The following is a 27,474-nucleotide window of genomic DNA, read 5'->3' on the forward strand; positions in this document are numbered from 1 at the left end:
TAAGCCCCTCCACATCTCTTCCTCTCTTTCTCCTTTAAGATGCTCCTTAAAACCTATCACTGCATCTGAGTGCTTGGTCAGCTCCTTCTGTCGCACAGTTACTAACTTTGTTTGATAATGCACCTGGAGAGTGCCTGGGAATGTTTGACTCCACTAAGGGTGCTGTATAAGTATGAGGGGTGAGATTCTCTGATCCTGAGGCCGTTTCTCGACAGCGTCAACATGCCCTCAGGAGCAGCGATTCTGACCCCTACAGAGGGCCAGCACGGCACTGGAGAGACCCACGCCGCTCCAGCTGCCGCTACTGGCGTCAGATGAGCGGCGCGGGTCTGCGCATGTGCAGTGCGACCGGCGCGATTGCACGCAAGCACAGTGGCTCCTTTCTCCGCGCCGGCCCCGACACAACATGGCGTAGGGCAACAGGGGCCGGCGCGGAACAAAAGAGGCCCCCAGCCCGAGAGGCCGGCCCGCCAATCAGTAGGCCCCGATTGCGGGCCAGGCCACAGCAGAGGCCTCCCCCGGGGTTGGACCCCCCCTCCCCACAGGCCGCCCCCCCCAGATGGCTGGTCGCCGAGGTCCCGCCGGGTAAGAGCACACGTGGACGGCATCACTGGGACTCGGCTTTTTTTTAACGCCCGCTTGGCCCATCCCAGGCGGAGAATCGGGGGGGGGGGGGAGGCGCGCTCCGGCGCCGATTCTCAACGCAATTCTCTGGATGGCCCCGGGCTGAGAGAATCCCGCCCTTTATCTTTGAATTTTTCATCCCTCATTCTGGAGAGCCAACAACGTTCATTTTGCTGCTCTATGACCTTCAAGCTCCCGTTATACCAATTGTTAGTCAGCCCATGTTGTATAGGGGTGAGTGTTACGGTCTGCGATGATTTACCACCCTCATTACCATGACAGTTGGGAAATTAACTGGGAAGGACTGGCTGAATCCGATCGGTAGACTTTGTATCTGAGCCAAATGTGGAAACCCATGTTTGTCATTAGAGATAGTGAGCCATCAGGTTCAGAGAATTGTGTGAGCGACTCGCAGCCTGTCACCCACGCTGCTACGGATCTGGAGTCACATGTAGGCCAGACGAGGAAAGTCTGACAGATTTCCTTTCCTGAAGGACATTCGTGAACCAGATGGTTTTACGACAATCGATTCGTGGTTAGTTTTTATTGTGTACAGATTTATAGAAGTATGGACGTAGTGTAGCACGTGTTATGGAACAGTAATTTTTTTGTCCTGAAAATGTGACATGTCTATTGAGAGGAATTCCGACTGTCTTCAACTAAAACATTAAGGACACAGGATTTGCTCTGGGAATAACCAATTAGGTTAAACATAAAATAAGTTCTCAAGCAATTCCAAAAATTTTAATAGGCACCTTTACAAAAATGAGACTGCCCAAGGTTGCTGGTCTGTTGACGGTTGGCCTCAAATGTAGATGGGAAATTGGAGGGGGGGTCTTTTAAAGAACTGTTTTGGACAGGTGGATATTAAGGATGCCTCATAAGATGGTGAAGAATTAAACAAAGATCATAAGATCATAATAAATAGGAGCAGGAGTAGGCAATTCACCCCAACCAGCAGCACGGTAGCACAGTGGTTAGCACTGTTGCTTCACAGCTCCAGGACCCCAGCTTTGATCCCCGGCTTGGGTCACTGTCTGTGCGGAGTCTGCACGTTCTCCCCGTGAGTTTCCTTCGGGTGCTCCGGTTTCCTCCCACAGTCCAAAATGTGCAAGTTAGGTGAATTGGTGATGATAAATTGCCCTTAGTGTACAAAAAGGTTAGGTGGGGTTACGGGGATAGGGTGGAGGCGTGGGCTTAAGTAAGGTGCTCTTTCCTAACGGCCGGTGCAGACCCTATGGACCAAATGGCCTCCTTCTGCACTGTAGATTCTAAGGTAGCCTGCTCCACCATTCAGGAAGATAATAACTGATCTGATTCTGGCCTTAACTGCACTTTCTTGCCTGGCACCTTACTCAAGTCCCCTCAGAATCTTATGAATTTCAATCGGATTACCTCTCGTTCTTCTAAACTCCAATGAGTATAAGCCTAGCCTGCTCAACTTTTTCTCATAAGACAAACCGCTTCATTCCAGGAATCAGTCTAGTCATTGATCTGTCCCTGAACTGCTATGAATGCATGCTTATTCCTTCTTAGGTAAGGAGACCAAAGCTCTACACAGCATTCCAGCTGCAGTCTCACTAATACCCCATTGGAGGTGTAGCAAGATTTCCCTACTTTTATCCCCTTGTGACCAAGCCAACATTCTTTGAAATTATGAAACATGCCTTCATAATTATCTGCTGTACCCATATGCTCATTGTTTGTGATTCATGACCAAAGACACCCAGATCTCTCTGTCCCCGAGCATTCTGCAGTCTCTTTCCACTTAAATAATATTCTGCTTTTCAGATGCGGTGGTGTAGTGGTAGTGTCACTGAACTAGAAATCCAGAGACCCAGGGTAATGTTCTAGGGACCCGAGGTTCGAATCCCAACATGGCAGAAGGTAAATTTTGAATTCGATAGAATGAAAAGTCGAATGATGACCATGAAACAATTGTCGTCAAACCATCTGGTTCACTAATGTCCTTCAGGGAAGGAAATCTGTCAGACTTTCCTCGTCTGGTCTACATGTGACTCCAGATCCATAGCAGCGTGGGTAACTATTACAAGCCCTCAGGGATGGACAATAATGCTGGCCCAGCCTACATCCCATGAATGAATAAAAAGAAGTTTCCCGCAGGACAGTCTTATATTGTCCTGCATTTTACTCCATCTATCCAAGTTTTTCCCACTCACTTAACCTATCTGTATCCCTTTACAGACTCTTTCTGTCCTCCTCACAACCTTTCCTACCTATCTTTGTATCATCGGCACATTTACCTAGAGCCAGTCCCTTCATCCGAGTCATTAATATAGATCAAAAATAGTTGAAGTCCCAGCACTGATCCCTGCGACATTCATCGAACCATAGAACATAGAACATAGAAAATACAGCACAGAACAGGCCCTTCGGCCCACGATGTTGTGCCGAACCTTTGTCCTAGATGAATCATAGTTTATCATTGATTTTACAGTGCAGAAGGAGGCCATTCGGCCCCCTGAGCCTGCACCGGCTCTTGGAAACAGCACCCCACCCAAACGAACCTCTATAGTGCAAAAGGAGGCTATTGGCCCATCGAGTCTGCACCGACCCTCTGAAAGAGCACCCTACCCAAGCCCACTCCCCTACCCTATCCCCACAACCCCGCTAACCTACATATCTTTGGACACTAAGGGTGATTTATCATGGCCAATCCACTTAACCTGCACATCTTTGGACTTGTGGGAGGAAACCAGAGCACCCGGAGGAAACCCACGCAGACATGGGGAGAAAGTGCAAACTCCACACAGATCCGCACAGACAGACACTCAAGGCCAGAATTGAACCTGGGTCCCTGGTACTGTGAGACAGCAGTGCTAACCACTGTGCCACCCAACTGAAAGTCCACTAGTTGCAGTTCACCAAACTGAAAATGAACTATTTATCCCAACCCGCTGTTTCCAATTAGTTAGTCAATCTACCATCCACGCTAATATATCATCCCCACCAACACGAGCTCTTATCCCGTATGATAACTTTCTATGTGGCACATGACGAAATGGCTTTTGGAAATCTGAATACATTACGGGTGGGATTCTCCCAGCCACGTGCTTCCCGGCAGCGGGACGTGGCGCACCGTTCGCTAATGGTGCGATTCTCCGCTCCCGCCACTGTCAATGGGAATTCTCACTGAAGCCACCCCACCCTGCCGGGAAATGCGTGGTCGGGGCTGCACCCACAGCAGGACCAGAGAGTCCCACTGCCAGAAAACGGTCGGAGAATTCCTGCCACATCTACTGGTTTCCCTGCTTGTTATACCCTCAAATAACTCGAATAAATTTGACAAACACAATCTTCCTTTCACAAAACCACATTGATTCCAGCTGGCAGCATTATGATTTTCTAAATGTCTTGCGGCTACCGCCTTAATAATGGATTGTAAGATTTTCCCAATGGTAGACGTTAGGCTAACAGGCCTATTGTTTCCTGCTTTCTGTCTCCCTCCATTCTTGATTAGAGGTATTACGTTTGCAGTTTTTCAATATGCTGCGACCATTCTAAAGTCTAGGAATTTTGGAATGTTGCAGCCAATGTATCCATTGGCCGGGATTTTCCGGCCTCACCCGTCACCAGAACCTTTCGATCCGGTCGAACACCAATGGACTTTGGCTGTCTCACCACATCCCCGTGGTGGGTGCCACAATGACGGGGCTGGAACATCCCAGCCATGGCAAGTCATGCTACAGTTGTATAGAACCTTGGTAAGGCCGCACTTGGAATGTTGCGCACAATTCTGGTCGCCACACTACCAGAAGGATGTGGAGGCTTTGGAGAGGGTGCAGAGGAGGTTTACTAGGATGTTGCCTGGTCTGGAGGGTGTTAGCTATGCGGAGCGGCTGAATAGACTCGGACTGTTTCCATTAGAACGACGGAGGTTGAGGGGTGACCAGATAGAGGTCTACAAGATTATGAGCGGCATGGATAGAGTGGATGGGCAGGCACTCTTTCCCAGCGTGGAGGGATCAGTCACCAGGGGGCAGGTTTAAGGTCCCTGGGGCAAAGTTTAGAGGAGATGTTTTACACAGAGGGTGGTGAGTGCCTGGAACGCATTGCCAGGGGAGGTTATGGAAAGATACATTAACGGCGTCCAAAAGGCATTTCTACAAATACATGGATAGGATAGATTTAGAGGGATACGGCACTAGGAAGTGCTGAGGGTTTTGGCCAAGGTTGGTATCATGACCGGACAGGCTTGATGGGCCTGTTCCTGTGCTGTATTGTTCTTTGTTCTATTACGTCTGCAACCTCTTGCTTTAAGGTCATAGCACACAATCCATTAGGTCCAGGGGACTTAACAGCCTTCAGTCCCATTAGTTTTGCTAGTACCTTTTATCCAGTGACTGGGATTGTTAAAGTTTGTCCCTCCCTTTTCCCTCTTGTTTTCCTACTATTCTTGCTTTATGTGTTCTCTATTGCGAAGATAGATACAAAATACCTGTTCCAAGTCTCTGCCATTGACTTTTTCCCATTATTGATTCCTCAGTCTCACCTGGACCAATGCTCACTTTTGCTACTCTTTTTCTTTGGTTATGGAAGCTTTTAATGTCTGTTTTAATATTTCTTCATAGTTTTCTCTCTTACCCCTATATTTCCCTCTTTTAAAAAAAAATCACCCTTTGCTGGTTTTTAAAATATTTCCAATCTCTGGCCCACCACTAATCTTCACAGCATTATACATTTTTCTTTCAATTTGATACCACCCTTAACTTCCTTAGGTAGCCACAGGTGGAGAATCCTCCTAAAGAGTCTTTCTCAATGGAATATAGATTTGTTGCGAGTTGTGCTGGAAGGGATTTATATTAAAGTATAGTTTTTGGTGGGTTTACTTTGATGTTTTTGTGTCTGGAAGGGACCTCCAGCTCGATTTATGCTGGGCAAAGGTGTTTGTATGTGTGGGGGTTGGTTTCAGTTCCAACTGAGATTCTATTGCGCTTCGAGAGGACTATGGTGTGAAAAATAAATAAACCAAAAGGCGTTGCTTAGCAATCGGTGGCCACTTCCCAGAGAGAGAGGGGTTTCCTTTGGTCTTAGTTTTAACTGGAAGTCAGGGTAACTGCAGATAGAAAGCCAGAGTGGCAATGTCTTTCAGCTCTGCTTGAAGAAGGAGAAGTTGTACAATGCAGTAATGTGAAAGAAAGCAAGCTCCAGAGAAATTAAAGGAAGATTGACTTTAGAAACAGTAAATAGAACAGGATACTGTTCATTGGCACCACAGACGAAGCTGAGAAGGAATCGGCTGGTGAGAAGCTAGATTTCTAAAGTAATCTCAAAGTTGGGAATGTCTTGCTACAATCTTTGAAACATTGTAATTGGGAAGGCAGTATTGGCTGGATGTCACAGTTTGTGTTAACATTGTAAGTCAGTCATAGAATCATAGAATTGACGGTGTAGAAGGAGGCCATTCAACCCATCGAGTCTACACTGGCCTCTGAAAGAGCACCCAACTTAAGCCCACACATCCACCCTATCCACATAACCCAGCAACCCCACCTAACCTTTGGACATTACGGGGCAATTTAGCATAGCCAATCCACCTAACCCGCACATCTCTGGATGTGGGAGGAAACCGGAGCACCCGGAGGAAACCCATACAGACACGAGGAGAACGTGCAAACTCCGCACAGACAGTGACCCAAGCTGGAAATCGAACCTGGGACCCTGGAGCAGTGAAGCGACAGTGCTATCCTCTGTGCTATTGTGTCACCCTTAGTAGAGCTACTGTCAGGGAGTTGATAAACTACTGCTACCAGTGACTTATTTCCTTTGTTATTTCTTATCTCCACCCAAACTAATTCTATATTTTGATCCTTTGAACCAAGATCATTTCTCACTACTGTACTGATCTCATCGATTTTTAAAAATTCATTCATAGGATGTGGACTTCGCTGGCTAGGTCAGCATTTATTGCCCATCCCTAACTGCCCTTGAGAAGGTGGTGGTGAGCTGTCTTCTTGGACCGCTGCAGCCCATGTGGTGTAGGTACACCCAAGGTGTTACGGTGGTTTCCCGATTTTGAACCAGACAAAGTGATAAAATGGCAGTGATATATTTCAAAGTCAGGATGGTGAGTGACTTGGAGGGGAACTTCCAGGTGGTGGTTGCCCATCTAGATGGTCATGGCCTTGGTTTGGAAAGTGCTGTCTGAGGAGTTTTGATGAGCTCCTGCATTGCACCTTGTAGATGGCACACAGAGTTGCCACTTGAATTGAAATGAAAATGAAATGAAAATCACTTGTTGTCACAAGTAGGCTTCAAATGAAGTTACTGTGAAAAGCCCCTAGTCGCCACATTCCGGCGCCTGTTCGGGGAGGCTGGTACGGGAATTGAACCATGCTGCTGGCCTGCCTTGGTCTGTTTTCAAAGCCAGCGATTTAGACCTGTGCTAAACAGCTTGTTAAACAGCTAAACAGGCTTGGCAGCCCAAGCCTGGATATTGTCCAGGTCTTGCTGCATTTGGATATCGATTGCTTCAGTATCTGATGCAAATGGTGCTGAATATTGTGCAGTGCCATTAGCAAACATCCCCACTTTTGATCTTATGATAGAAGGAAGTTCATTTATGAAGCAGCAGAAGATGGGTGGGCCAGTGTAAGGAAGTTGGAATGGAATTAAACGTAAAGAATTGGATCAAAAGGAAACTGACAGGGAATTGGGCTGCACTGAGGACTAGTGAGATGCAGATTAGCCTGGTAGCAGGGTGAAACAGATCCTTTGTTAAGCAAAGTGGAAACTAACATTCTAGGGGCTTAGATCATAGCCACGCCAGTTACAAAGCAGAGTGCTCTCAGAGTGAACCAAGCTGTTAAGCCGAAAGAAAAAGCAGAGGAAATCTCTCTGTATCAGACCCCGTAACTTCAACTCTAAACCAGAGGAAAAGTTCTGAAAAGAAAGCTACAGGTAATTATTTTCTCAATTTGGCTCATAGTGTTTAAACCTATGGGATGTTGTTTTGGGGAAGGTGTATTCTTAGAGTTTAGGAAAGTAGGTAGATTTGGATAGGAGGGTAATTTAAGCACACTGTCTGAGTAATCATTGTTGTAGTTAATTGTAAATGTTGTTCTTTACTGTTGTCTTTCTTGTTGTGTGTTTTAAAGTTTAATAAATGTTGTGTTATTTGAATAATTTACAACAAGACTGACCCCTTTTCCTCACCAGGTTTTAACTCTTTTCTCACATTATTCCCGAATCACAAAAATAGTTGAGAAGTGGCATTCCAAGCTTTTTTGTGGGGGATTCCCTCACATTGAATATCACCGGGATTCATAACACTATCCTGAAAAAGACCTGCAGTGATGTCATGAATCTGAGATGATTGACCTCCAACAACTGAAATCATCTTCATTTGTGCCAGATATGACTCCTATCCACCTGAGTCCTAATGGCTCTCATTTTGCAAGGGCTCTTTGATGCCATACTTCATCAAATGCTGCCTTGATGTTAAGGGCAGTCACTCGCATCTCATCTCTGGAGTTCAGCTCTTTTGTCCATGTTTGAACCAATGCTGTAATGATTCAGGAGCTGAGTGACCCTGGAGGAACCCAAACTGAGCATCAGTGAGCAGGTTATTGCTAAGCATGTGCTGCTTGATAGCATTGTTGATGACCTCTTCCATCACTTTACTGCTGATCAAGATTGGACTGATGGGGTTGAATTTATCCTGCTTATTTTTGTGTACAGAAAATACTTGAGTATTTTCTACCTTGCCAGGTAGATGTGAGTGTTGTAGCTGTATTGGAACAGCTTGGCTAGAGACGTGGCAGGTTCTGGAGTGCAAGTATTCAGTCCTATTGCCAGAATATTATCAGGACCCATAGCCGTTCCAATGTCCAGTCCCTTCAGCTATTTCTTGATATCACTTGGAGGGAATCAAATTGACTGAAGATTGTCATTTCTGATGCTGGGGACCTCCAGAGGAGGCCGAGATCGTTCATCCAATTGGCACTTCGAACTGAAAATTGTAGCAAATGCTTCAGTCTTGTCTTTTGCACTGATGTGCTGGGTTCCCCCAGCATGAGGATTTGTGGAGCCTCTTTGTCCAGTGAGTTGTTCAATTGTTCATTCACAACTAGGTGTGACAGGATGGCACAGGGGCACAGTGGTTAGCACTGCTGCCTCACAGAGCCAGGGACCTGGATTCAATTTTAGCCTTGGGGTGACTGTCTGGGTGGAGTTTGCACATTCTCCCCAAGTCTGCGTGGGTTTCCTCCAGGTGCTCCGGTTTCCTCCCACAATCCAAAAATGTGCAGGTTAGGTGGATTGGCCATGCTAAATTGCCTCTTAGTTTCCAGGGATGTGCAGGTTAGCTAGCGTTATGAAGAGAGGGTGGGGAGTGGACCTAGGAAGGGTACTCTTTCAGAGGGTCAGTGCGGATTCGATGGGTCAAATTGCCTCCTTCAGCACTGTAAGAATTCTATGGAATTCTAGGACTAAAGTTTAGGTCTGATCTGTTGGTTTTAGAATCGCTTAGCTCTGTCTATCACTTGCTGCTTATTCTGATGGCATGCAAGCAGTCCTGTGTTGCAGCTCTTGGCATGCCCTCATGCACTCTTCATTGAACCCGGGTTGATCCCCTGGCTGGGTGGTAATGGTAGAGTGGGGGATATGCTGAGCTATGAGGTTGCAGATTGTAGTCGAGTACAATTCTGCTGCTGCTGATGGCCCACAGCGCCTCATGGATGCCCGGCCTTGAGCTGTTAGATCTGTTTGAAGTCTATCCCATTTAGCACAGTGGTAGTGCCACACAACATGATGGAGGGTATCCTCAATGTGAAGACGGGACTGGCTACCATACTTCCTTTTCCTTTCCAGCTGCCCTTCAACTAACCTCGAATATTCAGGTGCCAGCTGTGCAAGGTCAAAGAGTCTGGGAAAGAATGTGAGTGAACGAGTGAGATGATTGAAATCTCTGCCATGGATGGCAGAAGGAAGGGAGCACATGATGGGACTGACGCACAACAACAGTGGTGTAGGAAGGAAGAGGTTACAGACATGGAGAAGAATCAAGTCATGGAGGATTTTATAGCTAAGGGGGAGGATTTTGAACTTGGTGGTCAATGAGCAGTCAGGTGCCAAGGATGATTTTATAAGGTGGCATTCATACAGCCGATTGGTAGGTCAGGTCAAGTTCATGGAGTGTGGAAATTGGAAGGCCATCAAGGAAGGCATTGGAAAAAACAAGTCTGGAGATAACAAGGAGATGGGTTTCAACAACAGATGAGGATGAGCTAGGAGTGAAATCAGCTGATATTCCAGCAATGGAATAGTCTTGATGATGGATCGGATATGGGTTTGAATCTCAGCTTATGGCCTGACAAGGTGCAAAGTTGGGTTGTGTTGAGCAAGCACCATGGAGGGAGACAGAATGAGGATTAGAATCTCCTCTGGGGGGAGAAGGTGGTGTGTTTGATCTTGCCACTTCCAGCTACCAACTGTCCTTGAAGTTAACCCACAGGAAAGGGAGAGATAGTGGTTTCTTACCTGGTCAGGGTCCTGTCCCAGGGGGCTGCCTGGGGACATGCTGCTTGCTCCCGGAGCTCCATGCCCTGGAGACTGCACATTGAGCTCCTGCTGTCCATCTACTTGAGCTGCGGGAAAGCTCTCATCGCTGTCAGCAACAATCTTCTCTTGCAGCATTTCCTAAAGAACCGGCACAGTAGAAAATACACTCACTCAAGGGTACTGTGTACATAAATACTGACTAGACTATCCAAAAGCACACTCCACATTTCATACTCAAGTTGTAATAACAGATCTTCCTGGTCTGACTTGGTCACAATTCCTTAATTTCCTTTTCCTGCTGTTACTACTTTTCAATGCTTTTTTCCTTGAGGTTCCAGCTGTTGCTGGGCTCGAGTTCCACTATTTAGGTGACCAGTTCCACAGTTAAGAGCTGACCTTCAGCACCATACATGGGGGTTTGTTTATTCACCTGCAGTTTAGACAGTGAGAATCAATCAGATGATGAGGTATCACCCCCAGCCTGACCCTGTTCTCATCTGACATCGACACATGTTCCGTCTAACAGCGGACAGGTAAACTGGAAGATTTCTGGAGTGACCCTAGCCTGCCCCATCCCAAGCTCGCCCCACAATAAATGTCCATCCATCACTCAGGTGACGATTCCCCTTGTTTTATCAGGTAATGTGATTACCAGGCCGATAACCCTCAGTCTCACTTTCCAACAAATATCAATCCAGCTTTCTTTAAAGGTGACAATTGACCCCAAATTGATTCCCTCCTCTGCAGGTCTGTTCCACACCCAGCGTCCAATAGGGAACAAAGCTTTCACTAATATCTAACCTTATGTGAAGTTTGTGAATTGTTCACTCATGTAATCTACTCCTGAGTTTACTGTCCAATTAATTATTTTCGAACCAGTTAGGAGTCTCTTGCCTCATTACATGCGTGTTTCACGTATTTCCACAGGTACCAAGTTCAAAGAGTTTATTTACTTCCAACTCCAGCAGGAACAGGAGCAGGAGGCCACAGCGACAGGAGGGGAGTTCAGCGACCAACAATCACCCCATTTCCCAGATGACTGCTTCTGAACCATGGTAGAGGCAGTTACGCCAAGGCGGGATGTCCTGATGCCAAGGGATGGCAGGAGGAGGCTACACCCTCACCACAAAGGCATGGTCTGAGGTGTCAGTGATCAGTGACCATGACCTCATTAGGAGAACCTGAATGCAGTGCTGGAAAAAGTTAATGACTGTCTGCGCTCAGCACAGGTGAGTACTGACTGCGCATTGTGCTGAAGGGGCACTGAGCAGGGTGTCCATCCATCCTTATGCACAGGTGTGTGGGCTTCACGTAGTCTCGGAGCACACATGTGCCGGTGCGTCTCAAGGCTGGAGAGATGAATCAGCAGCCGTTAGTCCATCAAAGGTTCAGGACTCCAAAGAGGTGACTTTGTTGGCAAACCTCTTGGTGGTGTTTTGAGTTGGGGGGGCAGCATGGTATGGTATTCGAGGTGAAAGTATCAGCATTCAATGGAGCTCTGCACTGACTTGCTGCAGAAATGAAGCCACAACAATGATCTGCCAAACCTGCCGATCCTCACCAGCCTGGAGCTGGGAGCCCTGAAGCCGGAGGGTGAGCAAGGCGGCAGATTGTCAGATCGTGGAGAGGCTGGCATCTCTGAGGAAGGTAGGAGTCCATTTGATCAAAGTGTGAGACATTCAGGGGCAGCACGGAAGCACAGTGGTTAGCACAGTTGCTTCACAGCTCCAGGGTCCCAGGTTCGATTCCCAGCTTGGGTCACTGTGTGGAGTCTGCACGTTCTTCCCGTGTCTGCGTGGGTTTCCTCCGGGTGCTCCAGTTTCCTCCCACAGTCCAAAGATGTGCAGGTTAGGTGGATTGAAAATGCTAAATTGCCCTTAGTGTCCAAAAAAAAGATTAGCTGGGGCACAGGGTTATGGGGATAGGGTGGATGTGTGGGCTTAAGTAAGGTGCTCTTTCCAAGAGCCGGTGCAGACTTGATGGGCCGAATGGCCTCCTTCTGCACTGTAAATTCTATGATAAGTCTATGAAGGTGGTGACTGAGAATTTGGCCCATCAGAGCAACTTCACATATGTGCCAAGCACCGAGAAATGTCAATGCAATGAAGGCCAATTATGATGGCAAAAATGTGCCGGAATGTTCATCTCTCAGCACCTAGCACCATCTCTCAGCACCCAGCACCATCTCTCAGCACCCAGCACCATCTCTCAGCACCCAGCACCATCTCTCAGCACCCAGCACCATCTCTCAGCACCCAGCACCATCTCTCAGCACCCAGCACCATCTCTCAGCACCCAGCACCATCTCTCAGCACCCAGCACCATCTCTCAGCGCCCAGCACCATCTCTCAGCACCCAGTACCATCTCTCAGCATCCAGCACCATCTCTCAGCACCCAGCACCATCTCTCAGCACCCAGCACCATCTCTCAGCACCCAGCACCATCTCTCAGCACCCAGCACCATCTTTAAGCACCCAGCACCATCTCTCAGCACCCAGCACCATCTCTCAGCACCCAGCACCATCTTTAAGCACCCAGCACCATCTTTAAGCACCTAGCACCATCTCTCAGCACCCAGCACCATCTCTCAGCACCCAGCACCATCTCTCAGCACCCAGTACCATCTCCCAGCACCCAGCACCATCTCTCAGCATCCAGCACCATCTCTCAGCACCCAGCACCATCTTTCAGCACCCAGCACCAGCGCAGATACATACACACTGGGGGCCGTGGCCTTGTCGGGAGAGTTGTTAGGGTACAGCAGGGAGGGAGGGGGGCAGGGAGAGCCCTGCAGCATGGAATGGAACAATATTTTGGGCTGGATTCTCCGATTCTGCGGCTATGTCCGCAAGATTTGTCTGGTCTTATGATAAAGAATTCGGCGGCGCCCCCGCACCGGTCCTCCGCTCGGTGGGGGGCTAGCAGCCACACTGCGTAAAGCCCCCAGCTTTACCTGCAGAAACAGCCGCAGAATGGCTGGTTCTGAGGCCGCGCATGCGCAGGGTGGTGGCCGCACGCGGACCAGGCCTGCCAAAAACTGCCCCCCGTAACACCCCCGGACCTCCCCACACCTGTCCCCCCCAACCCCTGTCTAAGCTCCCCTTGCCAGCGGAACGGCTCCTCCCCCCCCCCGACTGCGGTGGCGCTGAACACAGTCCAGCGAGGTCCCAGAAAGGTGAGAGGACATGCGCCCCACGTCGTCGGGGAATCGGCCCATCGGGGGAGGAGCATCAGGGGAGGGCCTCAGGTGATGTCCCGAGGCCGCCCAAACAGCGAGTGGTGTTTTTGAGGGGGCGGGGCATCAGAAATACAGCACCACCCCCGATTCCGGCATACAAAATGGATTCTCCGGCCGATCGCCGAATGCGATTTCAGCGTCGTCAATCGGAGAATCCCGCCCCTTACCTTTGGGAATGTTGTCCCCAGCAATGGAGCGGAAGGGCAAGGCTTGCCGCTTTATCTGAAGAACCGCTCAATCAGTGTGTCCTTGTGGTCCCTGCCCAGAGGGTCTGCATTGCAACCTCATCATCCTCGCCCTCTGACTCCTCGGCAACAGCATCTGAGTCCTCATCTGACCCCACATCTGCAGCTGGAGCGACAGTATCAAGGACCTCCTGCTCACGGCGATCCCCCTGGAGAGAGCAAGATTGTGAAGAGCGCCGCAGACAGCCACAATGAGTGCCACTCACTCGGGCGGGTACTGCAGGGTGACCCCGGATTGTTCAAGGTATCTGAAATTTATCTTCAGCAGCCTAATGGTCCTAGTAAATACAGGGCAGTGGTTGTATCTTCCCTCAGCGGCTGTCCTTGATCGCCTAAAAGGTATCCCCAGCCACCTTTTCAGCGAGAGACCCTTGTCAACCACCCATCTAAACGAGCTGAAGCAGCAAAGAGCTTGGGTATCTGCGAGTGACGAAGAACGTATGATTATGTGAGCTGCCTGAGTACCTAGCACACACCACAGAATCTGTGTCTGTGGCCACATACAATCTGATTGTTCATCAAATCAAACCCCCTTCCTGTTCACAAAGGCACCCAGCTGGCCAGCTGGAACCTTGATGGTCACATGGGTGCAATCAATGGCACCCAGAATGTGGGGGAACCCTGCAATGACTGTGAATCCTCTTGGCATTCAGCCTTGCTGACCTGGTCCATCCTGAAATGGATGAATCTTCGCTGAGTAGACAATCCGCATCAGCGTGTTGGCTATTGGGGCTCATCCATGTGCAAAGGGTGTCAGAGGGTCCAAAGCCTCCAGTGCCAGATAACACAAATGTAATTCGAGCTCCACACTCTGATGTACCCAACACAGAAAACACTCCGTCAACACTCAAGTGCAGCAACTCACCTCACCCCTCCAAACGCCCAAGGCCTCTGCCAACATGTTCTGCAGGACCCTTCTATCCGGCCCTAGCATGCAAAAGTAACAAATGTGATTGGTGCCTTCCTGTGTGGCCCTGTGGCGAGCTTAAAATCACACGGGCAACGTGAAATTGTGGTTGATTGGGATTTTAATCCCCTTAGTTACATTCCTTATCGTCGGCGGGTGTGCACTCGATCCACACCCGCACCCACCAAGCGAAACATCGTGCGCAATGCGTGCCTGTCATCGTAAAGTGCTATTTCACGGTCTTCTGGGTCAGGTCTTCGTGAAATTCTACCCCTTGTCACAGTACTGATGACACGTATCTGACATTATATCAATGATTACACTTCAAAAAGTACTTCTTCACCCCACCCTGAGGTCATGACAGATGCTATATCCATGTACATTCTTTCTTTCTAAGGTACTGCTACTTACTCAAAGGTAAAACGCTGTGTAACCAAAAGAAAATGAGAGAAATGGGCTCACAGAGGGAGATGTGGCAGTACCAGACTTCATACTTCCGAAACATGAATGCAGGAAGGACAGTAGACCAGTAGTTAACAAGCCACTAGCTACAGCGCACAGTATTTCATCTGGAGTTCAGTCCAAGAACTAAACCATTTGTGAGAAGTGGGCGGGAATAATAATATTAAAATATCAAGATTACAAAAATGAATGTGCATGCAACTTTTTCCGACAACCTTTTCATAACTTGCCAGCAAGCTGAATGCAGATCTGGTGCATGTTAAAAATTTCACTGGCTCTGTTTTTTCTCTTTTAAGTGAACTGTTTCCAGGTTTTCTCACTCGGGAGGAAAAAATAACAACTTTGCTCATTTCAGTGGTTTTTGCAGCCTTCTCACTAATTATAAACCCATTTCAGAGCACTTCACGGTGTTCCCAATTGCTAACTTATAAACACACCTCTGTTCACTCATTGGGCTTCCAACCCTTGTCTTGCGTTTGTAACGTTTTGCTGCTGGCATTGGTCTCAACCTGGTGAGTGAGAAAGTTGCAGGGAAATTAAATACTAAATGGAAAAGCCAAGACCAAAGTAAATCGATATAGATCCCATTTATAGAACAAAACGTTTAAATTGCAGATTTCGGACAATGTAATGTTTGTCCAGGTTGGAGGGATTAGGTTTAGGATCAGGCCTATATCACATAATCATAGAATTTACAGTGCAGAAGGAAGACATTTGGCCCATCGAGCCTGCACCGGCTCTTTGAGAGAGCACCCTGCCCAAGCCCACATCTCCACCCTATCCCCATAACCCAGTAACCCCACCCAACACTAAGGGCAATTTTGAACACTTAAGGGCAATTTAGCGTGGCCAATCCACCTAACCTGCATATCTTTGGACTGTGGGAGGAAACCGGAGCACCCGGAGGAAACCCACGCAGACACGGGGAGAACGTGCAGACTCTGCACAGACAGTGACCCAAGCTGGGAATCGAACCTGGGACCCTGGAGCTGTGAAGCAATTGTGCTAACCACAATGCTACCGTGCTGCCCTTGTTATAATCATATAACACAAAACAAGGCCATTCAGACCATTATGTCTGTGCCAGCCCTTTGAAAGATCTATCCAATGATTGCAGTCCCAGGCCTTGCTCTTTTCCCATTGCCCTGCAACATTTTCCCTTTCAAGTTTTTATCCAGGTTCCTTTTGAAAGTTACTGTTGAGTCTAATTCCACAGCCCTCCCAGGCAATGCATTCCAGGTCACAAAAACTCACTGCATATAAAAAATTCTCACCTCCCCACTTCTTCTTCTGTGTCTTCGATGTAATGTGTCTAAATATGTGTCTTCTAGTTACCAACCCTCTTGTCAGTAGTAGCTGTTTCTCCACATATACTCTACAAGAATTCTTCACAATTTTGAAGACTTTCTTCAACCTTCTCTACACTAAGAAGATCAACTCCTGCTCCTTTAGTCTTCACAGGAGGGGCCTATGCTTGTGTCAATAGAATGTTTAGCCAACAAAATTGAACATAATTTTGTATTAAACAAAAGTGCAGTTGTGCCATGTGAACATATGGCAGATGTACATTAAGATTGTAAAGTTTCACTGTCAGAATACAGTGTTATGACTCCCTGGGCTAGTCGCAACACAATTTAAATTAATAAATAATTCTTATAAAAACACCCAAGGTCTTTGGCCCTAAACTGCCCAATAACTACAGTCACCACATTGGTAAACTTAAACAATTAAGTTTAGTAATAACAATAACTATAACTAAATATTCAGCAAATACAACAGATTAGCTATTATCTAATTCCCCTAACCCCCCCCCCCACTTAAACTCGTCCCAGCCCCCCATACACACACAAGACAGACAAACACAGAGGGGAGAAGGGGGGTAAAATAATAAGTAAATGGGATAAAAGTCTTTTTTCAGATTGTTGTTTTATAGCACACCTTCCTTCAAACTAGGCTTTCAGTTCAATGTTTTCACTGTAGATCCTGTGTACAGCTATGCAGATTTTCTGGATAAAACACGAGGGAGGGAGAGAGAGAGAGAGCAACTCCTTTCCTCCGAGATCCAGGACACCACTTCTTCCCTAGGCACTCAGAAAATGATCCCACTCAGGCAGAATCCAATCAGCACCTGTTTCCGGGAAGAGTACGGCCTTTTGGCCAATTCATTGGTCACCACCCAACCAATCAAACCAAGTCCGACTGATCAGTCGAAAAGTCTGAGTTCTGCTGTCCAAAGCTGGCACGGTGTTCTGTGTGGTTTTGTAACTTTTGAACTCCTCACTTCCTCTGCTTGGCTGAAAGATATTTGTCCAATAAACATCCATGGCTCAAAATGATAACAATAAAAATAAAGAAAGGGAAAATAAGGGAATGAACAGAATCGTTTAACAGCTGTTGAAACAATCTTCATGTTACCTTCTTAGAATTGTCGCTGAACTATTAGAAATCTTGGGCGAAATTCTCCCCCAACGGCGGGATGCCCGCCGACTGGCGCCAAAGCCGGCGCAAATCAGACGGGCATCGTGCCGGCAAAAAGGTGCGGAAGTCTCCGCATCTTTGGCGGCCTAGCCCCAACATTGAGGGGCTAGGCCGACGCCGGAGGGATTTCCGCCCCGCCAGCTGGCGGAAATGGCGTTTGTTGCCCCGCCAGCTGGCGCGGAAATGCGGCGCATGCGCGGGAGCGTCAGCGGCCGCTGTCAGTTTCCCAGCGCATGCGCGGGAGCGTCAGCGGCCGCTGTCAGTTTCCCGCGCATGCGCAGTGGGGAGAGTCACTTCCGCCTCCGCCATGGTGGAGGCCGTAGCGGAGGCGGAAGGGAAAGAGTGCCCTCACGGCACAGGCCCGCCCGCGGATCGGTGGGCCCCGATCGCGGGCCAGGCCACCGTGGGGGCACCCCCCGGGGCCAGATCGCCCCGCGCCCCCCCCCAGGACCCCGGAGCCCGCCCACGCCGCCTGGTCCCGCCGGTAAATACCAGGTTTGATTTACGCCGGCGGGACAGGCAATTCCTGGGCGGGACTTCGGCCCATCCGGGCCGGAGAATCCAGCGGGGGGTCCCGCCAACCGGCGCGGCCGGATTCCCGCCCCCGCCCAATCTCCGGGAGCGGAGACTTCGGCGGGGGCGGGGGCGGGATTCACGGCGGCCAACGGCCATTCTCCGACCCGGCGGGGGGTCGGAGAATGACGCCCCTTGTCTTGAACTTACAACATCCAATTTTGCCATCAATTTAGCAGTGATACATTGTTGCCACATTATACTGAAGTAAGGTCAAGCATAACGCCACTTGTTCATACAACCATCACCCCTCCGCTCTGCCTGTAAACCCCTGATACTTTAGACAATGAAGAAAGGCTATTGTCTAAGGTCCTCCCTCTATAGTACACCGAGAGGCTAGAACAATGGAAAACCCTTGGGCTGTATGCACCAGAAATGTTTGACAAGAAATGAAAATGTACATTATAAATATAACACGGAATGGCAAGGAACCTTATGTACAGTACTGAAAAAAATGATCTGCTTCTCACATTATGTAATGTCATATTTGAAATGTTATATAATGTACTTCTGCAAATTTTAAGAGAAAAACCTCCTAATTCTTAAAAATTCCTGATTCTTGATTCTGATAGCTCAGCTTGTTAAACTAATGAATGGCTGAACCATACAGACTAGTTGCATCCCCCAGTTTGCTGTGGGGTTACAAAATATTACTTCGTATTTACAGAACAGAAACAAACTAGGTTAGGTGGATTGGCCATGCTAAATTACCCGTAGTGTCCATAAGGGTTGGGAGGGGTTATTGGGTTGCGGGGATAAGGTGGAAGTGAGGGATTAATGTGGGTCGGTGCAGACTCGATGGGCCGAATGGCCTCCTTCTGCACTGTATGTTCTATGTAATCTATGTATGTAAACCATTGGGCCCTATAGACCTGTGCTGGTGTTTAAGCTCCACACGGGCTTCCTGTCACCTTCATTAACTCACCTGATCAACATATCGCCCTATTTCTTCCTCCCTCATGTATTTATCACGGCAGCGCAGTGGTTAGCACTGTTGCTTCACAGCGCCAGGGTCCCAGGTTAGATGCCCGGTTGGAGTCACTGTCTGTGCGGAGTCTGCACGTTCTCCCTGTGTCTGCGTGGGTTTCCTCCGGGTGCTCCAGTTTCCTCCCACAAGTCCCAAAACACGTGCTTGTTAGGTGAATTGGACATTCTGAATTCTCCTTCAGTGTACCTGAACTGGGGCCAGAGTGTGGCGACTAGGGGATTGTCACAGTAACTTCATTGCAGTGTTAGTGTAAGCCTACTATTAAAATTCTCTAGCTTTGCCTTGAAGTGGAAGACCAGCAATGTCACTTGGAGTGATGGCCACTGTTGGGACTGCATAGAATCATCAGAATCACTGAAGTGCCGAAGGAGGCTGTTCAGCCCATCGAGTCTGCATCAACCCTCCAAAAGAGCACCCCACCCAGGCCCAATTCCGCGCGCCATCCCCATTACCCTGCAACCCCACCTAACCTCTGGACACTAAGGGGCATTTTAGCATGACCAATCCACCTAACCTGCACATCTTTGGACTGTGAGAGGAAACTGGAGCACCCGGAGGAAACTCACGCAGACACGGGGAGAAAGTGCAAACTCCACACAGACAGTGACCCACGGTCGGAATCGAACCCGGGTCCGTGGCACTGTGAGGCAGCAGTGCTAACCACTGTACTGCAGTAGACGAAGAGGGTACCATGGAAAGATGCATCTGCCCAATCAAGCAATTGTGGTCTGGTAGTGCCAGGGCTTGTGAGGCATGCCCCAGAACAGGGGTGGGGCAATGGTACTGGGGATGGCAGGCTGTGTGCTTGCCGTGGGGACAGCTATTGCTGCTCAGATTTCTCCTTTGGCCAATGAGTGATCAGTCTGTTCCCAGAGCTCCCCATTCCCTGAGCCCGCTGGAAAGCCACCAGGATTGACTTGGTAGTAACCCACACATCGCTGAGGGCTCACCCCATACTGGGTATAAATGTCAGCAGTGACGGGATGATTAACTCAATTGGCCCTTTAAGTAGCTCAATTGGCTGCTGTGCAGGAGGGCCACCCAGCACCATCGCCACTGCTGGGAAGAAGGCAGATACTCCACCCATTGCCTTTCCTGAGCCATCTCCAATTCCCTGTCCATATCTAGAAGGTTTATAAAATGTTGCCATCTTCTCTATGCACCCTTTCACAATGTTGAAGACTTCTATCAGGTCATCTCTTTGTCTCGTCTTTTATCAAAAAGAGAGCCACAATTGTTCAATCTTTCTTTATAGGTATAATCTCTCAGTTCCGTTATGACTCTAGTAAGTTTTGTTTGCAGCTTCTCTGGTGTCTCTTTATTGTTTCTATAATATGGGGACCAGAATTGTCTACACTGAGTGTAGTGTAACCAAGGATCTATATAAGTTTAACATAATGGCCGGGATTCTCCGAGCCCGCGCCGGCTCGGCAAATCGCGGGGGGGGGGGGGGGCGCGAATCCCGCCACGCTGCTCCAACACCGGGCCACCGATTTTCCGCGCAATCGCACCGGCGCGGTCGCTGCGGCGCCGGTCGGATGCCATTGAAAGTGCCCCACGTGGCGATTCTGCGGCTGGACAGGCCAGGTGCCCGCCGCCGTAGTTTGCGTATGGTCCTACCCGGCGGGACCTCGGCATTCTGACTGCGGGGGCCGTCCTGGTTGGGGGGGGGGGGGGCGGGGGGGCCAACTCCGGGGTATCCTCCACGATGGCCAGGCCCGCGATCGGTGCAAACAATTGGCGGGCGTGCTAATTCTGGGGGGGGGGCTTATGTTCTTCCACACCGGACCCCTGTAGTGCTCCATGTTACCCGCAGGCCGGCGCGGAGACGGCCGTGGAGTGCATGCGCGGACCCGCACCGGCCGTGGCGGGCCCACTTTCGCCGCTGGAGTGGCGCACAGCACTCCGCCGCCGTTCCAGCCCCCGAGGAAGGGGAGAATGACGGCCTGGAGGCCCTTTGGTGCTGGTGTCACTCGCACAGGTTTTGATGCCGCCGTCAACACGTGGCCGGGATTTCGGAGAACCCCAGCCAATGTCTATGAATTTCAGTTATACTCCAGAATAAAGTCCAGTGTTTTGTTTTCATTTTTATGGCCTTATTTACCTGCTACAACTGGCTTCAGTACTTCTGGGCTAAGGAGAGGAAAATGGCCCATAATAGCACTCTTGATCACTATCTGGCAGCCTCTTTTCAGGAAGCACAGGCTTGTAGAGATCAGGGGCGAAATTCTCCCCCAACGGCGGGATGTCCGCCGACTGGCGCCAAAGCCGGCGCCAATCAGACGGGCATCGCGCCGGCCCAAAGGTGCGGAAGGCTCCGCATCTTTGGTGGCCTAGCCCCAACATTGAGGGGCTAGGCCGACGCCGGAGGGATTTCCGCCCCGCCAGCTGGCGGAAATGGCGTTTGTTTCCCCGCCAGCTGGCGCGGAAATGCGGCGCATGCGCGGGAGCGTCAGCGGCCGCTGTCAGTTTCCCAGCGCATGCACGGGAGCGTCAGCGGCCGCTGTCAGTTTCACGCGCATGCGCAGTGGGGAGAGTCTCTTCCTCCTCCGCCATAGTGGAGGCCGTAGCGGAGGCGGAAGGGAAAGAGTTCCCCCACGGCACAGGCCCGCCTGCGGATCGGTGGGCCCCGATCGTGGGCCAGGCCACTGTGGGGGCACACCCCGGATCGCCCCGCGCCCCCCCAGGACCCCGGAGCCCGCCCACGCTGCCTGGTCCCGCCGGTAAATACCAGGTTTGATTTACGTCGGCGGGACAGGCAATTCCTGGGCGGGACTTCGGTCGATCCGGGCCGGAGAATCCAGCAGGGGGTCCCGCCAACCGGCGCAGCCCGATTCCCGCCCCCGCCCAATCTCCGGGAGCGGAGACTTCGGCGGGGGCGGGGGCGGGATTCACGGCGGCCAACGGCCATTCTCCAACCCGGCGGGGGGTCGGAGAATGACGCCCAAGGTGTGAATACAAGTCTTTCTTTTGCCTTCATCATTAAAAGTGCACGATCCCTCCCCAGTATTGGCAGTGTGTCCTGTAACTGTCCCAGAAACTGAAGTAATTAACCTGTCCCTATAACAGCAACTTTGTATTGAGATTTATGATTGCCTCTATTTTATATTACTGCTGAGAATTTGGAAAGAAATCTGACTTGAGCAGAACCGTTGGCATTACTTCAGCAGTTTATGAAAACTTTAATCGACATTAACTGGGTTCATGGTGTACAATTGCAGTACTGATTTTGATTGGAAGAACTTCAATGTGAGAGTCGAGTAATGGGACAGTTATGTTGTATCCATAAAGTATCAAAGCTCAATCGAAACTGTTCCATTTAACATTTCCCTTAAATTGTATCAGGATTGGATGTGTACCTGGAACATCGGCCACAATTCTCCGGTTCTTGAGATTCTCTATTCCCGCTAGCAGCGCACTCCCGCCCGTAGGTTTCCCGGCAGAGTGAGGAGGCTTCAATGGGAAATCCCATGGACAAGCAGAGGGAAGATAGAATCCCGGCAGCAGCAAATGGTGCACCGCCTAGAAACGCACGGCTGGTCGACCCAGAGAATTCAGCCCATAGCTTCACTCCATGGGATTCACCCAGAAAGAAAGGTTTTCATTTAAACAGCAACTTTCCCAAACCCAGGATGTTCCAAAGTGCTTTATAGCCAATGAAGTACTTTTAACGAGTAGATATGTTTGTAATGTTGGAACTGCAGCATCTAATTCACAGACAACAATGAAATAATGACCAGATGATCTGTTTTTGTGATGTTGATTGGGGGAATTGAGGGATAAACATTAACTAGGACACTGGGAAAAACTGTTAAACTCTGATTATAACCCAATAATAAGAACAAGGAAGCAAGTCTTAACTTCTTCCACTCCAAATTCATTATGTTCAGTAATCCCTTCTCCAACAACAAAATAGTGCCACCTGTATCCCCTTTATATATTGATGCAGTCTAATAAATAATAAGTGCAATCTATTAAATAATTAAAACCCCAATTTCAACTTAGGTACTAGGGAACATTAACTCTTTCCTAACAATAACGCCCCTGCACTTCTTCACAATAATGCCATGGGATCATTTACATCCACCTTCAGTGAATCTGAGGGAATACCACATTGTTAAGGTGCATTCCTTCAGATGAGGTCAAGCTGTGGCCTTATCTGCCTCTTGGCTGGATATAACAGATCTCATGAAACCGTTTGATGAAGGGCAGAGGAGTTTGCCTGGTATTCTGCCATGACATATTCCTCAATCAATATCAATAAAACAGAATACCTGCTCATTTTACCTCAACTATGTTTTCAGATGTACACTTTAAAAATACATAATTGACTGTGACCTGCTTTGAGACATACTTTCTAAATTCAAGTTCATTACTTCTTTCAAAAGATAGCTTCTTCTGTTGTTAACCATTAAAAAAACTAGATCGGAGTAAACAGATGTAAAATGACAATGGACATTTCTATCCTTAACAACACAAGGAATAGGAGCACAAGTAGCCCATTTGGCTCTTTGGGCCTGCTCCGCAATTCAATATGATTCTGAATGATCAAGGTCTTCAATTTCACTTCCCCATCCATTCCTCATATCCTTTGATTCACTGCGAGGCTAAAGATCTGTCTAGCTCAGCTTTAACGGATTCCAGTGGGGAGCAGCCACAACCCTCTGGGGGAGAGTATTCGAAGAATTCAGAACCTTCTGAGTGAAGCGATTTCCCCTCGTCTCAGTCTGAGATAATCAGCCTCTTATCCTGAGACTGTGACCCCAAATATGAGATTCTCCGACCAGTGGAGACAATCTCTCTGTGCCTACCCCATCAATGATTCAATGGGCTCACCTCTCGTTCTTCGAAACACCAGAGGAAATTGACCCAATTTGCTCAGCCACTCACAGCCCTCTCATCCTTGGACTAATTTAGTGAACCTTTACCGTGCCACCTCCAATGCAAGTATAGCCTTTCTTAAATGTGGAGACCAAAACTATACACAGTGCTCCAGATGTGATCTCACCAAAGCCCTGTGCAACTCTCTCACGGTTTCTTTCTTCCTGCACTCCAATCCCCTTTCAATAAATGCCAACATGCCATTACCTTCCTAATTGCTTGCTGTACCTGTATTAACTTTTGCCATTCCTTGTACAAACGTGCTCAAGTGTCTTTGAACATCCACACTTACAAGATTCTCACCTTTCAAAAAATATTCAGCTCATCTATTTTTTCAAACAAAGTGAATAACTTCACACTTCCCTACAATGTAATCCATTTGCCATCCTGCTGCCCACTCATTTAACCTGTCTATCTCTCTTTGCAGCCTCTCTGTGCCCAGTTTATCTTTCCACCTAACTTTGTATCATCAGAAAACTTAGCTACGTTACTCTTTGTCTCTTCACCAAAGTCATTAATACTGATTATCAGTAGCTGAGGTCTCAGCACTAACTCTTGGGGAACTCCACTATTCACTACTTTCCAACTTGAAAAAGTCCTATTTATGTCCTGGTTTCTGCTTCCAATCAGCTGACCAATTCTCTATCCGCGCTAATATATTACCTGCAACTCCATGTATATTTAACTTGCCTATTAACCTTTTGTGACGCAACTTACCTTTTGGAATTCTAGGTATAGGTGATCTATATGAACTAATCTATATGATCTATATGAACAGTTACATCCTCAAAAACTCCAATAAATATGTCAACTGAATCTTCCTTTAGTAAAACTTATGGACCTTTCTGTCATCTTAACAAGGGTGAAAGAAAATTAGTGGTAAAAATATTGTTGGTTTAGGGTATATTTAAAGGTCTCTTTTGGCTTCTAACAAACACAGACAGAATTGCGCTGGAAGCCGGGGTCAGGGGAAAGGTCGTGTGCTTAGAGGACTGGAAAATAAAATGAAGTCCTAAATTCACATTCAGAGTGGGTGTTCATTAATTGAAGGAAGGGCAAGATTTTGCAGAAAAACATTAAGCTTGAATATAGCAATCTGATACCCTGGTACCAGAGAGAATTCAATTTATTAAAAAAGTCATTATATTAGCAAAATAATTCAAACAATAACATTTTATGAAGGGAATTTTACAAGCAAAATTATTGTAACATTTCAGTAATAGCTCGAAGAAAATGTACAAATGAATCAATTGTAGGAATGAGTCAGAGTAACACTGGAATGCAGTCATATCATTCATCAACGGATTAATAGAACCAAATGTGGTAGAATCTCAAAACGTTTCAAAACCATTAATTCTCAAATAGCACATTTCAAACTGTGACAAATATTTCAATTGTTTTGTTGTTCTGCCCTTGCGCTATTATTGATATTCTTTCTTTGCAATCGTTTTCACGGAATAACAGATGTGCAGAGATTTTATGAACACGTTGCTTGCTGTCTATCATTTGTTTTTCTAGAATTTCGCTTTTTAAATACATTCCCACATGAATACTCATGATAGTTTCAATTCTGATACCTTGTTCATGTTTACTTTTCCCAGCTGTTATAGTCATTGAGTTTCAGCCAGCAGTTTTATGAAGAGTTTTGCTTCATGGTTTTGTTACAGGAGGGAATTTAACTAAGCAATATACAACATATGGACTCCTCTGGTAACAAGGATAGTGTTTATCATGGAAAATTATACCCAATGTTTTGTTGGTTTGTAGCTCTGTTTTATAAAAGTCATAGAGTCCTTACAGTGCAGAAGGAGGCCATTCGGTCCATCGAGTCTACACCGACCCTTCAAAAGCCCAATTGCATGCCCTATTCCTGTAACCCCAGCCAACCTTTGGAGACTAAGGGGAAATTTAGAATGGCCAAACCACCTAACCTGCACATTTTTGGACTATATGTATCATAACTGTTTTTTGTTTCTGCATACTTATCTCATCAATGCTCCAACTATAACATAGACACACACAGTTGCACCATGAAGGTTTGCAACACAGAAGGGGGCAATTTCACCCATTGTGTCTCTGCTGATCGTTTCCAAGAGTAACTCCATGGTGTAACCTTGTTAATTATGCTTACATTCATCAAAGTACTTCAGATGAAATATTACCCTGAGCTTCTGAAATTCACAACACCAGGTTAAAGTCCAACAGGTTTGTTTCGAATCACTAGCTTTCGGAGTGCAGCTCCTTCCTCAGGTGAGTGAAGAGGTGGGTTCCACAAATACATATACAGACAAATTCAATGATGCAAAATGATACTTTGAATGCCTCGTCAACAATGCTAACCACTGTGCCAGCGTGCTGCCCCCTGGGTGTATAATGTTGACGGCTTCACTGCCACTGGTTTTCTAATTCCAATTCTCTTCCCGCACTTAGGGACAGATTTCTGTCCGTTCCAAAGCTAGTCATTCCTGGAACAGGTCGCTAGTCTGTCATCAGGGGCTTATAGTTTGGGGCGCTTCACATCAAGCGTGGCTGACTCGGAGTCTCTCCCGCTCTTACCATCACCCATTGGTGTGTTGGAAAGAATTGCAGGTTGGCACTAAACCTGTTTGGCTGCCTTACGAATACACCTTCCTTGGCCAACAAGTCCTGGCATGGGATTCAATCCCGGGGCAGAGGCAGGGACGCTACCGTCTGCGTCACAAAACTACCACAAGAATAACACCCCATTAAGTTGAAAGTTCCACCCAGAATCTTGATAATTTATTAAAATGTATTATTATTATTGGTAAAAGAACGAAGGATTTATTTTTATCTAGTGCCTTTTTTGGGCTAGGTCATCCCAAAACACTTTACAGCTGGTTAAGTTTGTCTGAGGTATAGCCATGGGGAACTATATTGCACTCATAATCTTAGATGTTCATTGACTATTTCAATGTTATTTCAATGTTGCCTCATTACCAGCGGTTACTAATTATCCAGAGCTAAAAATATCACAAGAAGGAATGTGTTTCATGATGCATGAGAAAACCATGTCCTTGAAGCAGTAACTTGCATTTATTTATTTTTCCAATAAAGGGGCAATTTAGCGTGGCCAATTCACCTAACCTGTGCATCTTTGGGTTGTGGGGGTGAGACCCACGCAGACATGGGGAGAGTGTGCAAACTCCACACAGACAGTGACCCGGAGCCGGGATTGAACCCGGGTCCTCAGCGCCTTGAGGCAACAGTGCTAACCACTGCACCGCCGTGCCACCTAGACTCGCATTTATATTGTACTTTGCACAACCACAGGATGTCCAAAGTGCCTTACGGAAAATGAGGTACAGCAGAAACACTTACTGCCATTGTTAGTATTTGCTTCCATTATTGTTGGAACGTGGACATTCGCATTTTAGGATTTATTCACATTCAAGTTTGGAATCTTGTACTGGCACTAAACATGGAGAGTGATTCAGAAAGCCAGGCTGGCAGAAGCTAAGCAATCTAAACAGGATTCTGAAATAATATCAGAAAGTGCTGGAAAAAACTCAGCAGACTTGGCAGCATCTGTGGAGC

General features: G+C 47.8%; 1 protein-coding gene across 1 annotated transcript in view; it reads right to left on the reverse strand.

Annotated features, from left to right (window-relative positions):
* tbx4 (T-box transcription factor 4) overlaps positions 1–10,281 on the reverse strand; it is a 159,623-nt gene extending 149,342 nt beyond the window's left edge. Inside the window, exon 1 of the mRNA XM_072470230.1 lies at positions 10,126–10,281. Within this exon, the coding sequence (XP_072326331.1) occupies positions 10,126–10,281 (156 nt within the window). The remainder of the gene's footprint in view (positions 1–10,125) is intronic.
* Between the last annotated feature and the right edge of the window lie 17,193 nt (positions 10,282–27,474).

The sequence above is a fragment of the Scyliorhinus torazame genome, chromosome 12 (assembly GCF_047496885.1).
Source record: "Scyliorhinus torazame isolate Kashiwa2021f chromosome 12, sScyTor2.1, whole genome shotgun sequence".
Lineage (NCBI taxonomy): Eukaryota > Metazoa > Chordata > Chondrichthyes > Carcharhiniformes > Scyliorhinidae > Scyliorhinus > Scyliorhinus torazame.